General features: G+C 33.9%; 1 protein-coding gene across 9 annotated transcripts in view; it reads left to right on the plus strand.

Annotated features, from left to right (window-relative positions):
- ARAP2 (ArfGAP with RhoGAP domain, ankyrin repeat and PH domain 2) overlaps window positions 1-18,932 on the plus strand; it is a 179,293-nt gene that overhangs the window by 96,385 nt on the left and 63,976 nt on the right. For all 9 annotated transcript variants that reach the window (XR_004182819.1, XM_031664671.1, XM_031664672.1 and 6 more), the window contains exons 17-20: window positions 2,066-2,168; window positions 2,822-3,020; window positions 3,210-3,273; window positions 17,466-17,629. Coding sequence is in view for 8 of the 9 variants with exons in the window: in XM_031664671.1 (XP_031520531.1) it covers window positions 2,066-2,168; window positions 2,822-3,020; window positions 3,210-3,273; window positions 17,466-17,629 (530 nt within the window). In the remaining variant the exon portion in view is untranslated. The remainder of the gene's footprint in view (window positions 1-2,065; window positions 2,169-2,821; window positions 3,021-3,209; window positions 3,274-17,465; window positions 17,630-18,932) is intronic.

An 18,932-nucleotide genomic window follows, 5' to 3' on the forward strand; every position in this document is an offset into this window, starting at 1 on the left:
ATGTCTCAGCCTCCTGAGTAACTGAGATTGCACATGCCACCACACCTAGTTAATTTTTATATTTTTAGTAGAGATGGGGTTACACCATATTGATCAGGCTGGTCTCAAACTCCTGACCTCAAGTGATCTGCCCATCTCGACCTCCCAAAGTACTGGGATTACAAGTGTGAGCCACTGTGCCTGGCCAAATCTTATGTAAATGTATAGCATATCATTTATGACCATTGTAGTCATTTAATTTTTTTACTTATTATTTAAAATAGTGTACTAGTGGTAAAATTCATTTATCCATTTAATGAGTATCATAATTAAAACAGATAAGAAAGGAGAATATTTTGTGACGATCTATTCACATTAAAATAAACTATTTAATAGTATATTGAAATGCTAAATTTCTTAAAGATATATTTGTTAATTTAATGGTCAGAAAAAGTCACAATGAATAGATTAAGCATTATTTATGTAATATATTTGACTCACCTATACTATAGTTTAAATAAATCTCCATGAGGACTTTAAAAGCAGGCCCCTAAGATCTTTGGTGTGAAAGTATCTTATCATGTTTTTTGATGTAATTAATGAAAAACATTGACATTAAAATCTGAAAAAAATCAGTTTTATAGGAGCATAGATTTTAAATAAGATTTTTATATGAGAAAGGGAAGAGATTTGCAAAGCTCTTATTTACATAAAACTACATTGAACATATTACCTTTACTTTATGATGACTAATTGAGATGACTTGTTTTCTAGTAAATCTGATTTGATTTATGATGTGAACAAAACTGATTACTAATTGACTTTTGTTTTAATCTTAATAGTGTTTTACCCTAAATGATTATTCAATGTAATATGACTTATGGAATGTTAAAATAAGTGGATTCTATATATTAAATTACTAATTAGTAAATGAAATATAACAAATATAATTAATACTAGTTTATGTCAGTATATTAATATGTTAAAAATAAAATATTCTTGATAACATATACTGATACAAGTAGATATGCAAAGAGAAAGTATCTACAATGAGATGCGGTTAAAAAATAATTGTTGCCATAATATTCTTGCTGAATTTCCTCAAATAGCACATTGGAGAGTATGACCTCAATAATGTAGGCACTGAAGAGTTATATAGACATATTTTAGGAAGAGAGCTGGAAGAAGTGGTAAGGAGATTGGAGGAAGAGAGACTGTAATTGTTGAGAATTTAACTAGAGGAAGAGAGTGAACTGATAAGATTAAAAGACTGACTGGACGAAGAGTTGATGTTAAGTGGAAGAATAAGTTACACTCAAGGGTTTTGAGCTTGTTGTGATGAGGTTGATTGTGATGCTTCTAAATTAGGACGTGAAGGAGATACAGCAGGCTTGGGATGGAAAAGAGGAGAAAGGAAGATGACTTTGGCGTAGGGTATTTTGAGATTTTTAGGTAACAGTAGCACGCATACTTAGCGTGTGCTAAGAAATAAATGGAGTTGTGAATGAGGAGCTCAGGAAAGAATTCAGAGCATGGTATGTTGCTTTAATGTTATCTATAGTAAGAGTTAGAAATTTGGGGTAAGTTGAGATGATGAAAGGAACATTTATCTTTCTTACGAAAACTCTAAGAGAGTGTTAATGCTTCATGTGTTTGTGTTCTGGAGGGAACCTGCTGTATGACTGGGCCTATTTGAAATTAGACAAGAAGAGTGTTAAAAACTGTTTGGGCAATGTTTGCTTTGAACAGTTGGTCAGAGTAAATCAAGAAGGAGTGGTGAGAGAGGGAAGACCAGACCAAGGAGAGCCCTTTGCTACATCAGTCAACTGATGAGCGTCCAGGGCGTAAACAAAGTTACACAATAGAATGATTAAGTGATTATACAAAATATTCCTTTTGTCCAGTCCAGTGTGTTCCATTTACCTCATCTGAATAAAATGCAAACCATTAACAGAATCTGTTAGGATGATTTCACAGCATTACTTTATTTTAAAAGGCATTTAATTAAAAACTTGACCTGTGTGCTATTTGTTTTCTTAGGAGCCAAACGTAACTGGTAGTATCTTTTTATTTGTGCATGTTTTAGGCCCATCTTTATCTTTGAGATCTACCTACCCTCAGAACGTGTGTTTTTATTTGGAGCTGAAACATCTCAAACTCAAAGAAAATGGACAGAGGCAATAGCCAAGGTATTTAAATATTATGTTATTGCTCTAAATCCAGACAAGATTCTGAACTGGGAGTCTGTGTTTGAGCTTCAGGGGTCCATGAAAGTTTCATATAAGATTATAGGAATAAAGTTCATACTTCATTAGATTTTCAAAGAAAGTTGTCAAAAGAAGTAGCTACCTTCAGGAGCCTTAAGCAGGGAAGAAATTAAAGTAAAACTTGGAGAAATAATTATTCAAATTAAGGCCATGTTTTTGATGGTTAGGATATTCTCAATATTGTAAAGTCATTTCTGCGTGTGTCTTTTTATAGGTAGATGTTTTATTCAAGGTATACACAAAGGAGAAAGGGGCAGATTCAGGAAAATATATAAATGGAGAAAAATGCTGAAGGTTGACATTTTGAAAAGTTCTACAAATCAATCAAGAGAATGTCTTGCGGTTTCAACTCTGTAGCAAGACAAGTGGTTTAAGATGCTGCCATTTGAAAATACATTATAGTTGTTCAGTTTTAAGACTGATAGCAAGTTAAATTGTTTTGAATTTGGTGTTACCTTTGAATCTTTAAAATAGAAAAACTAAGATAATTTGTCTACCTTCTCTCATATCTGTAGATAGGGAAGGGATTTCCTATTTTCACTGTCTTTATTACTTTTTTGTATTTGTTTTAACAGCATTTTGTTCCCTTATTTGCTGAAAACTTAACAGAAGCTGACTATGATTTGATTGGTCAACTCTTCTACAAAGACTGCCATGCCCTGGATCAGTGGAGAAAAGGCTGGTTTGCTATGGACAAATCCAGTTTGCATTTTTGCCTTCAAATGCAAGAAGTTCAGGGAGATAGAATGCACTTAAGAAGACTGCAGGAGCTAAGTAAGAGTTTTTTTCCTCCCTTATCTTTGGAACACTTTTCTTTGTTGCATACAATAGTGGTAGCCTTTAGTAAAATCTTGATGGCTCACTCCCAAACTTATGACTAAGCAGTATTAATATTTGTATCTTCATGGATGTTTATTGTAGGGTTTTAAAAAAATAAGTTTTTGCTTTTTGTTCTCCCTTCAGCAATCAGCACAATGGTTCAAAATGGGGAAAAACTGGATGTCTTACTCTTGGTAGAAAAAGGGAGGTAAGTGCCTTTTTGCTTTTTGTTCTTTATCTCAACAATTCTGGGCAGTGGGATTGTTTTGTTGTTATTATCTTGAGGGAGAAAATAATATTTTAAAACCTGTTGAAATTTTCTGAATCATATAAATATACATATATATAGTATATAGTCTTTCTTTGGAAAGACTGTACCAATGATATTTACATATTTTTATAATTTTTATGACAGACTTATTGTGATCAATTATTGTATAGTTTTCTATAGACCTAGATTCCTCTGTGACATTTACATTTAAGTATTTGGAAAGCAGTTTGGTAATTATAAATGTATCTTCCTGGTAAGAATATGATGACTATAAATTGTATTCTGAATTATCTATGCGTATGGGTCACGCATAGCTAAAATTTGATCTCTTGAATTTATTCAGTTTTTTCAGTAACTAGTAAGCATCTACTGTGCATCAGGGACTGTTAAAGGTATTGGTGATATCATGATGAATAAAACAGACTAGTCCCTACCATCATGAAACATGTATACTGTTAGGGAAAACAGTGTAAGCAGACAAAAATAATTATATGCTGTTCTGTCCATCAATTTTAAATTCTACGCAGAAAAATAAGTAATATAAAAATAGTCTGATGGGATAGTATCTGTGTTTGCTAGCTAAGAGAAGAAATATTGGATGAAAGATCTTCATAAAGTGAAAAAGTAAACTTTGCAGTAATCCAGATAGAGTATTTCAGGTGTAGGGCCAAGGGTATTTGAAGACTCTAAGAGTGTGTTGTACTTGGCATGTCCAAGTTCTGCAAGGAAGCTGTGGTGACTGGGAATATTTGAATGAAAGAGAGAGTGGGAAGAAATGATTTCAGCGATACCCATAACCTTATCATATAGGACCTTATCAGTCATGATGTGTAAAGATTTGAAATTTAATCAAATTATGATGGGAAGCTGCTCAGTCTGAGAGCTGGGAAGTAGAATGGTCTGATTTATGTTTTTACTGGATTACTCTGACTCCAGATGAACAAGCTTCTGGGGGATGAAAGTGAAAGTGGGTGTTTAGTTAGGATGCTGGCCGGGAAAGCAATGGCTTATCTGAGAATAGGAGTGGTTGGATATATCGTGAAGGTAGAGGTGTCAGGATCTGTTGATGGATTAGATAACTGTAAGAGTCAAGGATGATGCCAGAATTCTTGACCTGAGCAATTACTGAATTATGGTGCTGTTTTTTGAGAGAACAAATACTTGGAGCATAGAGGTAGGATATTCGTAAGTTTAAGACAGTAGATCAAGAATTTGGTTTTGGAATGATAACTCGGAGATGTCTCTTTGGTGGCAAAGTGGATCTGGTGAGTAAGCAGTTGAATATGCATGTCTAGAATTCAGTGAAGAGGTTATATCTGGAGATATAAATTTGGGAGTCACCACTGTGCTCATGCTATTTTGCTAAGGAACTGGACAGGTTCACTTAGTAGAGAGTGTGGATAGAAAAGAGAGTTGAAGATATAGCCGGAGGTCCCCCAATATGTAAAGGTCTAGAAGAGGAGATGATCAAGCAAAGAAGCCTGGGAAGGAACAGCCGGGGACATACCAGAGCAATTAGGAAGACAATTTCTTTTATTTTTAATTTTAGATTCAAGGGGCACATATCTACATATGTGCAGGTTTGTTACATGGATATATTGTGTAGTGCTAGGGTTTGGGCTTCTATTGAGCCCATCACCCAAGTAGTGACCATAGTACCCAATAGGTAGTTTTTCAGCCCTTGTCCCCTTCGGTCCCCACTTTTGGAGTCCTCAGTGTCTATTATTTCCATCTCTATTTCCGTGTATACTCATTGTTTATCTCACACTTATAAGTGACCACATGCAGTATTTGATTTTCTGTTTCTGTGTTAATTCACTTAGGATAAGGACCTTCAGCTGCATCCATGTTGCTGCAAAGGACTTGACTTCATTCCTTTTTTATGGCTGTGTAGTATTCCATGGTATATATGACCACATTTTCCTTAGCCTGTCAACCACTGATCGGTACTTGAGTTGATTCCACATCTTTACTCTTGTGAATAGTGCTGTGATAAACATATGGGTTCAGGTGTCTTTTTGGTAGAACCATCTTTTTTTTTCCTTTGGATAGATACCTAGTAGAGGGATTGCTGGATCGAATGGTAGTTCTATTTGTAGTTCTTTGGAAAATCTTCAAACTGCCTTTCTTCTTCAACAAATTAGGTATTTTTTCCCCTTGGCTTCTTGTAATTTGCTTTAAAAAAAAAAAAAAAAAACTCTTAATTATACTGGTTCAGTATGGTTTGCTTTATAATAGTGCAAGATTATTTGTATTCTTACAAAAAAGTGAGCTAGAGAAAAGAAAACGCTATTAAAATCATAGGATAAAACATATTTACTACTCATTAAGTGGAATTAGATCATCATGAAGGTATTCATCAGTGTCTTTATATGTGTAGGCTGAGGAGGGGTTGATCATGCTGTCTCGGGGGGTGGCAGAGACAAAAGAAAAATCTGTATGAAGGAATCTGTGCAGTTCAATCTTACGTTGTTCAAAGTTTAACTGCAATATTAAAATATAGCTAAATAAGCCTTCATTTGATTATTTTTATTGCTGTGACAAGGATAATGACTTTCAATGGTTTTCGGAACCTGCCTTTCCTTCAACTTCGCGGGACGACATCAAGAGCTTTATACAGCAAGAATATTACTGATTAGATATTTATGTCAGATTGTGTTTGTTAACTTCTAGGCATAATTAGGACTTTGCATTTTTACTTATTTCTTGGATTATTATGGTTAATGATACTTTATATTCTTATTTTTGGTACCAGATGATGATTTCACTGTACTGTCAGAGTATTGTTAATTTTATGTCCAGAAATAATGAGGAATTATTAGGTATAGATAGAATTTGACATTAAAATACTAGCATAAATGCAGTTTTACAGTCATTTATTAATATTTATGGAATGCTTACTGACTGCCACTTCCATGGCAGGAAAATAAAAAAGGTAAACAACATAAACTTGGTGTCTGACCCCTCAGATCTTATGTTCAAACAGATAGGCAAGCATCAGCTTGGCAAATGTGTTTATCCTTTTCATTTTTTCAGGTTATTATAGCCAAAGTATTTTTGTACCATTTTTTTAATCTATGAAGGATTTGACCAGTGGTACATAGGTTTGAATTAAAATGTAGCAAACGTGGATTAGAATGATTTAGTTTGATGAAATTCTATTTAGTGCTTACTGCACACAGTCTACCCCCTCACAAAGGCAAGATATGGAAGCCAGAGCACTAAATGTTTTGTTATTTTGTACGTTTTGATCTTACCCTGTACTGTAGAAATCAGGAGATGAAATTCATTTGTAATATTATTTTTGAGTTCATGGAAAAGTAGAAGACTAATGAATTCCAAAATAATGGTCACAGACACTTAGTAACATTTTTGGTAATTGACAGTTTTTGTCTACATTTGTTACTAACAAGTTATGTTGAAAGTATTTTTATGAAAGTGAAGAGTAATAATAGGAGTGGGAGACACGTGAAGATAAATATAACCAAGTTATTTTCCTTAAATCTCTTCGCATAGCTAATGTACCATACCCACCACTTAAATGCACCTATATTATCACATACTTCTGTCTTTGGTTTATTTGCTTTTCCTTTTTACTCCAAATCAATATCATCTGATAGTAACAATGATGACAGTGGGGCAGTTACCATGTGCCAAGCCCCATTTTAAGTACTTAAATAGCCTTCTTTTGCCTGTATGATATTGAGGAGAATGGTTCATTTTAAAGTTAAGGTCATTTTGTAACTTAATTTTTTTTTTAAAAAAGTGTTCAATATTCATTTACCAATATCTTTGTAAAGATATTTCTCGGCCGGGCGCAGTGGCTCAAGCCTGTAATCCCAGCACTTTGGGAGGCCGAGACGGGTGGATCACAAGGTCATGAGATCGAGACCATCCTGGCTAACCCGGTGAAACCCCGTCTCTACTATAAAATACAAAAAACTAGCCGGGCGAGGTGGCGGGCGCCTGTAGTCCCAGCTACTCGGGAGGCTGAGGCAGGAGAATGTCGTGAACCCGGGAGGCGGAGCTTGTAGTGAGCTGAGATCCGGCCACTGCACTCCAGCCTGGGCGACAGAGCGAGACTCCGTCTCAAAAAAAAAAAAAAAAAAGATATTTCTCAGGATTTAAATAAACCATAGAGTCTGGATAGACACTATGAGTTACTAGAATTCAAAATTTAAGCATTTATTAGAAAAATAAAAATGTTTACTAGAAAACATTTTTATAAAATTGTTAGAAAACATGTCCATACAATTCCTACCTAACTGAAAATGGAGTAGAGAGAAGGGAGGTCAACATCATGCATAAAAGTAAAGAATCTGCACACTAGATGACAAGAACATGAGGTTATGAACCCTGACAGAGCAAAGACCATACATACGTGGCAGGCACAGCACCCTGTATGGTGCAAAACAGGGTCTCATATTTATGAATCTACTTATTTACATAGACATATAAACATATGTGTGTGTATTCTGTGACTACATAGACATCATATAGGGAATGATGGAAAAAGGAGCAGTTTTGGGAGAGAGCCTGGGAGATAATGAGTTTAAGACATGTTGAACATGAGATTTCTTATAAGTCATCTAAGAATAAATTGATGGGAGAAAGTTATTTTTATGGATAAGATATTCATGAAAAGATTAAGAGGTTGGAAATACAGATATTGGAGTTATCAGCCTGAAGAAGGAAGAAGGTGAAATTACTTAGGGTGATTCTATGGGAAGGAGAGAGGAAGAAATCCTATGTTGGAGCTTTGATGACTATACATCATTTTTAGGGGAATTTGTCAGGCAGTAGTAGCTGCTTGTTTACTCAGAGAGTGAGGCCAGAAACTAAGAGAGAGTACAAAGTGTTGTAAAGCCCAGGAAGAGAGTGTCTCAAAAAGGAAGGATCAGTTAAAAATGTCAAGTGCTGATACAAGGACATGCCCAGTGAGAATAAACACTCCATGAGATAAATGATTTGGAGTCCATCTGGTGACTTGGGGCAGAGCAGAAGTGAACAGGCAGGTACTAGATCAGATTAAGAATGGGAACTTAGCAAAGTGAGATAGCTGGTGAGGTCACTTTGTCAAGATGTCTGGAGGGAGGTTCATAGGATTAACTAGGTAAGAGATTTGACCCAGAAAGGGCATATATGTGCAGTTTGTTTTCAGATGGCTTGAATTTGTACACGTATAAATTTTGATGGAAAATAAACATAAAATGGGAGGGATTGAAGGTCTAAGAGAGAGTACAAGCAAGAGAGCAAGATCCCTCAACTGCAAAAGTAAGAAAAGAAGAATTGATGGATGATTTTGGATGTTGATAGTTTTCTCCATGTGGTAGTGGGATGTCGAGAGAGATACCAGTCAATTTTCAATTGCTTTGTGAACTGGGAGATAAGAGTGACGACTCTTGAGCTTCTGGCCTGGGTGATTCTGTGAATGATAGTATCATTTGCCAAGATAGAGACTATGCACTTCTCGCCCAGTACTCAAACATAACTAGTTAATTATAGCTGTGATTGTTGAAAAGCTGTTTCAGTACCATGCCAAAATGAGAAAATTTCATTGTACCACCCTTGTTTTCATCTCCCTTTTGATCTATTAGCCCTTTGGGAAATGATGACTGTCAGCAATGGTAGATTCTGTTAGACTTGTCAGTGACAGATAAAATTGTGGCTTCTGGAAGTGAAACAACTTCCAATTATTTATACTGATGGCCTGTAGAGGTAGTGTGAATAGTTGAAAGAAAAAAAAACCAACCAGCTGTAAGCTTGAACCTTTAATTTTTGCTAGTAGCAGCTTGAGCCAGAAATGTAAATCATACATAAATTTAATGAGTTAATTTCACATATTTTTCCTGTTCTTATCTACCTTTGATTAAAATGCTGAAAAACATTAATGGTTTTTAAAAGCAAGGAGGAGAAAGAATCCCCAAAACTGGAAATGTTTATAAATTGATAATTATCCCCTGTATATAGTCACTATTTAGATAGATATTTTAATCTTCATGGTCATTTTCTCTATATGCATAAATGAGTGTCTTTAGACAGAAAAATATTGCAATAATATTTTCCACACACAGAGCATTTTTACTCTAAAAAGCTCTAAACAGAAGGTGTTCCAGATGGTGTCGTTTTAATGTGTATTCTTTGTATACTTTAAAAATTATTTTGGAAAATAAAGCTTTCTTGATTACACTTAAGGGTTTCTGGCATGCTATTTGATGTTGTTATTGGGACTTAGATTTTGTGCTTTTCTTTTAGGCCTTACTACTGTTTGTGCAAATAAAGAAAAATCATATTGTCAAATATCTCTTGTTAGTGAATATTTTAGACCAGGAAGGCAGAAGGCATTTTCCTGGACAGTAGGAAATTGTATCATCACTTTGACTGAAATGTTCAAGAAATTACATGTTTTTCTCAAAATTTGAGAACTATTTTTGCACTTTAACCCACATCTTCTGCATATGTTTTTCTAAGAAATAAGTTACTGTGTTTACCATGTTCACATTCCATAGCTGCATGCCCATTGCCATAGACACTTACTATGCTTTTGTTAAAAGGTTGCTGGTTCTAATAAACACAGTGTGAATAAGTAAACTGTGTTATCAGAAACAGAAAAGACTAGTGTGTTTTTTTGTTTTAGATTCCTTGGTTGATATATAGTAAAGCATAATACACTTGATGTCTCCCAAGCTTGACTGCATTTCAGTTTTAATTGCAAATTCTTCACATAAAGAAGCTTAACACTGGGGAATAAACACTTTATCAATATGTTTCACAATTATGGAACAGATTACTTTTCTCAATTTGGGAGATTAACACCCTAAGTTTAATATTCCTTACTTCCTATCACCTTATTCCATATGATCTTTTCTCCCCCTTCAATGTGTTTTATAGTAGCTAATATGTTAGCAATACTCCAGAGGCTGAATTATCTTAAAGTGGTTTCTAAATTGTGCATGTAATTGCAAATTAAACAGTAACCTATTGCCCACAATATAAGCTTGAATGCTTTTGTAACTTTCTGATGATTTAATTCTTAGAGATGGCTTAATCTGAATATTGCCAAGGAAAACAAGAGAGTCTCTTCTCTCACCACCCCCACAGGTTTTAAAAAAAGAAAGAGACTCTTAGAAAACAAATATTAAGTGATTTTATGTTCAAGAAAATTATGATAAAGGGAATGTATATCTATTAACAAAAGGTAGACTTTAAAGCGTATGTTATTTGCTTTAACAATTTTGTTTCATTTAGTTCAAAGTACCTCTATGTACCAGGAGTTAAGCTTATGAAGAAGTAAGTATGATATGATGGGGAAAAATGGACAAAAGAATGAGCAAATCCCTCTAAGATGTGTGTGTGTGTGTGTGTGTGTGTGTGTGTGTATTGTTTTTGTTGTGTTTTTTAAAGAAAAGTATTTTTAACTGGATCTATCATCCTATGAAGGACTTTAGTAGGAAGAAATGAAGGGGGCCTGAGACACAACGTAGTCCAAGAGGTAGAAATAATAGGCTCAGATAAATAGGATGGGCTAGAAACAACCTCAGTATGGGTTGGCCTTAACTTTGAGCGCTTGAGGAGGATGCATGAGACAGTGGGTCTGGAAAGATAGATTGATACTCTATTAGTTTTTTCAATTGAATTTAATTCATAACTTGCCTTATTCTGGAAAGCATTTCTGAGTAATTCCTGAGTATTTGGAAGTTTAATATATTTCCAAATAACCCATACTTCACAGTAGAAATCACAGGAAAAATTAGGAAATATTTGATCAATGATAATAAAATCATAACATCAAAATTGTGTGATGGAGCTACAAAACTATTTCAAGGAAGTTGAAAACTTTAAATGCTTATGCTAAATCAAAAGATCTAAAATCCATCCTCTAAACATTTACCTTAAAAATCTAAAAAAGAGCAACTTAGACCTAACGTGGTTCAGGAATGAATTGATACAGACAGTAGAAAGAATGAATAAATGGAATATATTTTAAAAAAAGAAAATCTGAGTCACCAATAGCTGGTCCTTTGAAATAATCAATTTAGTTAATAAATTTTTAACTTTTTTTGGAAAAGTTAAGAAAATTGATAAAACTCTAACTAGAAGATAGAACAGAAGATACAAATTACCAGTATCATAAAGCTATGGATCATTTTAATATTTAAAAGATAAGAAAATATTATGACTAACTTCATACCAATGAATTTAACACATTGGATATAATCAAAACAATTTTTTCAAATACAGGAATTAGGCAAACATATTTATTCCCATCACTTCTATTTAACATTTTATTGCTGGTTTAATGTGATAAAGCAAGGAAATTGGAGAGAATCTTAAGTATTGGCATTATAAGTTAAAAATTGAATTATAATTTGTTCTTTAAGCAACATGGTTAATAAAATGAAATCATACACTGGTACTATTCAAAATATATGTGTCTGATAAAGCACTCATATCCAAAACATGGACAGAATACATATAATTCAATTAGAAGAAGACAAAAACCCAATAAAATAACAAAAAAAATGAATAGAGATATCTAAAAGAATATCTATGAATAGCCAACAAGCACATGTAAAGTTAATTACCAGAGAAATACAAATTAAAGCCACAATGAGATCACACTGAATAAACTAAGTTTTTTAAAAAGTGGCAGTGCAAAGCGTTGGCCAGTATGGTGGGATTGTAAAATAGTACATTCATTTTGGGAAGCAGTTTAGAAGGTTTTGGTTTTTAAAAAGAATACAGTCAGTTTACATGTAACTATACATCCCAACAAATGAGCTCCTAGGTATTTACCCAAAACAAATCATAATATAGGTCCACAAAATGACTCCTATGCAAATATTCAAATCAGCTTTATTTATAATAAAAAGAGAGGAGACCCCAAATGTTTTTAGTCAGTGAACGTGTAAACAGAGTATGTTATGTGTTCATATGTGAAGTACTGATTATCATTATAAAGGAACCTATATTAGCAACAACACGAATGAATCTTAAAAACATTGTGCTGAGTGAAAAAAGCCAGGCACAAAAGAGTAATACTGTATAATTCCATTCCTATGAAGCTTTAGAGCTGGTAAACTAGTGAATGGTGACAGAAGGCAGATAAGTTCTTGCCTAAGATTGTGGGTGGGGAAAGGGATGCAATGCAAAGAGTTATGAGTGAACATTGTGAGTGATGGAAATGGTCTACATATTAATCATGGTGGTAGTTACACAAGTGTAAACATTTGTAAAAATATTTCAAACCATACACTTAAAATTAGTTCATTAAAAATTCTAATGACCAGGCATCACTCACAGAAATAACACAGTTCATACTTTCCCAGAAGAAAACAAACCCAAAAGCCTATTTGGATGAGAAGTAGGGTCTTCTTTTGAGAGGTTGCTTAGGAAGTATAAAGAAAAATGCACAGTACACCCTTCTAAAACTATCCTCCAAAGTCCTGTCCATTACATTTCCAACATGCCTAGGATGCTTTTCAAGGCAGAATGTAAGTGTACAGTCTTGAAGAAAAGAAATAGGTCTTCTGCTATGCGTGGCTTTAGCAGATCATCTTTCACGTCCATTCTAATAGTGTGACTGTGTAATAAATTGTTGAGGAAATTCTGTTTTGTGAATCTTAGGTGTGATAGGACTAAGAAGAAAGGCAACAGAAAGACACATCACCATTTCACGTCTTGAATGAGTCTTTTTGGACCTGAGGACCAGAGTTGTAAATTATGGAGATCTGATTCCTCAGGTAAAGGAAGGCTCATGGACTAGGCTAGTACTGAGTACCTCAAATGTGCAAATCCTACCTAGTTCTGAGGCCTCAGACACGTTCTTTCTGGCTCTTAGTTTCTTAGTCATATATGGAAAAAAAGCTTGGCAGAGATATTTCCAGTTATCTGGCTCAAAAGCTCAATGACAGTCTAAGATGGCTTGGTTCAGAAGGCTTTAAATATCTTTTCCTTCAAGGGATCAGTCAAAACTTCAACTTATGTGATTTGTTTCTAATTACATTTTTAAAAACACAGACATGTATAAAGAAGGAAACAAAATGTCCATGAGTTTTCTACCCTGAGTTAATTTAACATTTTAGGAAATGCAATTGAATTTATACATATGTGCAATTATGCATTCTTTGCTCATTGTACTAAGTTTATAATATATATATTTGGAGGTAGCTAAATCACTTAACCTTTCACTAGTTTTGGGGATTTCAGCTTCCATTTTTTAAAAGTTCGGGTGAATGTATGTCTTTGTGTGCATGTGCACATGTGCGTGAGAGAGGGACAGAAATATATTGAAAGAAACAGATATTGTACCTTCATTTCAAATCGTGTACTTATGAAAGAGTCCTGTGTTTGGAACTAATTGTCAAAAGTAATGCATACGTATTTTAAGATTCTTAGAACATATTTTCAAGTTTATTTTTAAAGTATCTCATCAGTCTTTAAAATACTATGCACATCTTGTTATACTCTAGTGATGAACATTATACATTTTAGATCTTTGATAAATTGCTTTGACACATCATTGATTTTACATATGTATATGTGTGTGTGTGTGTGTGTGTGTGTGTGTGTGTGTATGTATGTGTGTCCATTCTAATAGTGTGACTTTGTAATAAGTTGCTCGGGAAATTCTGTTTTGTGACTCTTAGGTATGATAAGACTAAGATATATATGCACACACACACACACACACCACACACACACACACACACATACATATATATATACACATACTTGATTCTTAAACTGGTTTGTGGTTACATTGGCTAATTCTTTCTGTGACTTACCTTTCCATGGCTGATGACCATGTGTCTGTGGAGGACTTACTATTTTATTTTTGTATGAATGCTTAGAGTATTATCGTTTCCAGCCATATTTATAGAGTATTTCATTTGCTTTTCAGTTTTGTTTAAAATATTCTTTATATGAGCATATTTACTTTTTATGTGGTCAAGTTTATTGATTTATTATTTGTGAAGATACTTCTAGTTCTTGTCATAGACTAGGCTCAAATAGGATTGTTTATGCTTTATGGTTATTGTATTGCAGTTTTAGTATAATTGTTTTTGTTAGTCCTCGGACCTGGTTTCTAGGTCTTATTGAACTGGCTTGATCATTATAGCAAATAAGAATTTTTCTTCATATGGCTTTGAAGTGCCCTTTGGAATTTATGCTTAGAAAATGGACAATTAGCGTAACTAATTTCTCTGTAATTAGGGTTCATCAATATTACTTTTCAGATTGTCAGGATATAAGTAAATGTTTCCTTGGAATTCTCATCCGGGAATGTGAAATTGTTGTTTGATAACACTTGAAATCTCAAAGTCGACCAGCATTTGTGTAGAAAATATCTTTTGATGCTTTATTCAGGGTCCACAAATTTTAGGTAAGCATCAGAGAGGAAAGTTAGTGCACTGATGCTATTCAATGTGAAACCATCTATTGCACTGCATATATACTTTGGGATTCGCCCTTTGACAAGTTGAGAAAGTTCTACTCTTCACTAATTCACAAGGTGACAGCTCAACTCGTCATCAGAGGATTTTTTTCTGACTAGAAAGAAAATTTGAAGTTTGAAAATGTCACAGTTTATGGCAGAATTATACTCATATTGTAGGAGGGCCACTGCATTTTGGATTTCTTTCACTGCTTGCTAAAACACCCATTGTAGTTGTTTATAAGCAAATAGTTACAAAGATTTTATATCATATTTAAAGCTCAATTATTAAATTATGTAAAATGTTTTTCTCTTTACCTAAACTTGTGAATATAGCAAGACATAATGTTGATTAAGTTCACATAATCAAGAGGTTTGATATTTCTCAAAAAAATTATCCGAGTTATATAAGTTAGACAAATACATCCAGCAATAGAACGCTTTTTTGAGCTAAAGATGATATAAGATCAATGAAAAGGCTGTAGCATGTCAGGTGTATTAGTGCAAATTTCAGAATTCTTCAAAAAGAAAATTACAACACCTGGAGGTCAGGACTGCTGTGGTGCTGTGGAAAATAGAAACAATAGATAAAGATGTCAAAAAGCAACAGATGAGGATTACAAGCACCAGTATTAGTAAAACAGTAGTAATTATAGCAAGTTCAAATGTTAGAAATGAGTGTGGTAAGGTGTAGGTATCTTTGTCTTCTTCCAGGAGCATTTCAAGAAAGAATACAAAGGAAAGAAAGGAAGTTTTTTATTTCTTTTTTTAAATTAGGTACAATGATTCCTTATTACCCACCCCTTTCCCCCAAAGCCCCAGAATTCATGCAGTTTATTCATGTCTCTTTAGGTCGAATATAAACTAGCCCTGTCAAGTCTGAAATCAAGATTATATAGTTTTACTTTGGTGTAAATATACTTAAAATACATCAACAATCGGTTTTTTCAAAGCAAACTTTGTATCTAGTGATAGGTCTTTAAAACTGCTATGTATCCACTAAATGCGAGACACTATGCTAATGACTGGAGATACTGAAATTCTTTGCTTGCCTGTGTAAAGTTTGGAGTTTCGTGGCTAAAACATTCACATAGCTACAGCAGGTGATACGATGCAGGACAAAGCCACCATTGAAAGATTGAGAAGGAATATCTGTGACATGCTAAGCATAAGAGGGAGGTCAGGAACAGTGTCAAGGAGTCTTACCTGGAGTAGAATTTGGGGGAAAGGTTTGGAGTAGCCAGCCAAAGAGCAGGCAATATGTATTACAAAATCCAGGAGGGGTGTGTGTGTGTGTGTGTGTGTGTGTGTGTGTGTGTGTGTGTGTGTGTTTATGTTTATGTTTCCTGAGTGTCATAAGTATAGGAGAATGGCAGATCAAATTGCAGGTAAAAATATAGGCTAGCTTATGAAGACCTTTTTATCTTGAAAACTCAAGAACTGTAAGACAGTGATCTGGAAGTGATGTCATTAGCTTTGCATTTTAGATCATTCTGGCAATAGTGAGGAGTAGAGATTACAGGGGTTGAGAATTGGGAAAGGAATTCTGTAAGGAGGGGCTGTAGTGACCTGAAGGAACAACATGAAGATCTGAAATAAGGCAGTCTTGAAAAGGAGAGGAGTCAGAGTGAATACATTGGGAAACTGTAGTCAGCAGAATTTTGTGACTGAAGTAATGTAGCAGTGATTGGGCAAAGAGACTGATTTACACTTAATTAATCCTAAATTTCTGGTGGGGTTTGTGGAAAATTTTTGGTGCTAGAAGTTTGGTATGGGAGAGCAAAAGCTTTGATATGCTTATTGCACATTAAGGTGAAGATTCTCAAATACAAATATTCTTTAGTAGTACAGTTTATACATTAGTCATTAATGTTATGTCTATTGAGTGTTGTCCTAAGTGCTATTATTATATTTATTTTGCCAATAATGAAACTGAAGCAAAAATAAGGTTGACCCGTCTAAAGTTACAAAGGAAGTAAATGGCAGAGCTAAAATTATGTTCAGAAAGTCTGATTGTCATTCCCACTCTCAGGTGCTCTATTCTCCTGCTTTTCAGTCACATGGAGATCTGACCTATGAAAATTATAGCCTGGAGATAGGGATTTGGAAGTAAACTAATTTATATGAAAAGATGAAACTACTGGCCTGAATGACATGACCCTGGAGAGTCCATGTAGCTTTTGTGTGTGCTGAGGTTACGACTTTGTCATTCAGAAAGAGGAAGTGAGATCGGGAAAGAGACTGAGTGACCAGAATGATAGGAGGAAAATCCAGAAAGAATTGTGCTATAAAATTCAAATTGAATGCTAGTTTTTTTCTCTTTTTAAGAAATAAAATCAACAATTCTAAAACCTTGAAAAACATAGCCAGAAATGTCCGTCAGAAGTCACAGGTGATAGTCACAATGATTTTAGTTTAGTTATTCAGAAAGAGAATAAAAGAGGCTGGGGAATGAAAAGAAGTGAGACCATAAATTCAGAAAGCTTCCTCAATGCTATGGAGTGATGTGACTATACAGGCCAAAGAGGGATTGAGTGGAAGTTCATGGTGGATGAGAATAAAAGAAGAGTTTTTCTTGTAATAGGTAAGATAGGATCACGATTGTGTGGATTTTAGGGTAATCTGTCTTGGAATAAGATTTTTTTTTAAAGAGCAAAATTATAATTTGAAATGCTTTTTAAACTTTTAACAGAACATTATACATCCATGGGCATACCAAGTTGGATTTCACAGTCTGGCATACTGCAATTGAAAAAGCAGCAGGTACAGATGGTAATGCTTTACAAGATCAGCAGCTCAGCAAAAATGACGTTCCCATTATAGTGAACAGCTGTATAGCATTTGTTACACAGTATGGTAAGTATCACTGAGTTTTTATTCAACTCCTAGAACTGATCATATCATTCTTACAGGTTTTTAAGTGGTACCTCTATTGGACTGAATTGAAACCCTTTATATTTGTAAGTACACTAGTGAAAAATAAAGGCAGATTTACTGTCCAGCTAATTACCATTCCTTCTCCCAATAAGACTCGTTTAAACTATACCATACATTTTTACCATTTCCTCCTTCCTTTATATGCATAAAATATTAAACTGTTGAAATAATCTAAATTATAATATGTACATAAAAATAGTAGATTATATGTTTTATTCAAGTAAGAAAAAATAGTAGATTGAAGACTATCTTTCAGAGATTACAAGGCTAGATTAAAGCCTACAGTGACACAACACGTCTAAGCATGTTTTTGGAAGTGATGAACTGTGGAACAATATGTAAAATAATTTGCTTCCTTTGGCATACATAAAGTGTGCATGTAGTTTATGTTCAGAAGCATAGCTATTAATTTTCACAATTTTTGCTTATTTTCAACAAATGTTTCAATGAATAGTCTGCAAATAAAAAACACGTTGATCTGTACCATGGTCCAGCTTCATGTCAGTTTTATATGCTATGTTTAGTATTTTAGATATACCTGAAAGATATCCTCTTTTCTTCATGTTTATTTTCAAATGGTTATGAGTTCTCCAAATTCCTTTTATTGCATATATCTTTCATACTGTAAATTTCTTGATGCTATTTTAAATGTGAAAATGTTAAAATGTTACCATGAGCCCTTTTAACCTGTAGGTCAATGCCATTTATTTAGATTACAAATGTGGAAAAGAGGAAAATGATTTGATATTTTGGATTGTATTAAAATTTTTTTGTTCTCCTTATATTAGAGGTATCTTTGGGTGTTTTTAATTTGAAAAGAAGGTATAAGTAGTGAGGGCTGCAGTAAAGCCTTGTATTATTAGTTAATTGTTTCTTTATCAAGTGCTTATTGTATGCCAGTCACTGGTCTCACTCTTAGAAACACAGTAGTGGAAGTAAAAAGTTCAAGACAAAGCTATGAATCATATCTTCTAGTATGGGAAACTGACAATACACTGATGTAACAAAATATCAGAACTAATGATATGTATAAAGAAAATACTTTTCAGGAATTAAACTTAGGCATATTTTAATCTCTTGTTCTAGGGAGAGTGTCATTTTAAGTATTTTACTTACTTTGTATGTAATGCAAGTGCAATTATTAATGTCTAGATTCATTGTGTTTTTATGATATATCTACTGAAAATATTATACATAATATAAAAAAATGCATATGATATAT

This window comes from Papio anubis, chromosome 3 (assembly GCF_008728515.1).
Source record: "Papio anubis isolate 15944 chromosome 3, Panubis1.0, whole genome shotgun sequence".
Lineage (NCBI taxonomy): Eukaryota > Metazoa > Chordata > Mammalia > Primates > Cercopithecidae > Papio > Papio anubis.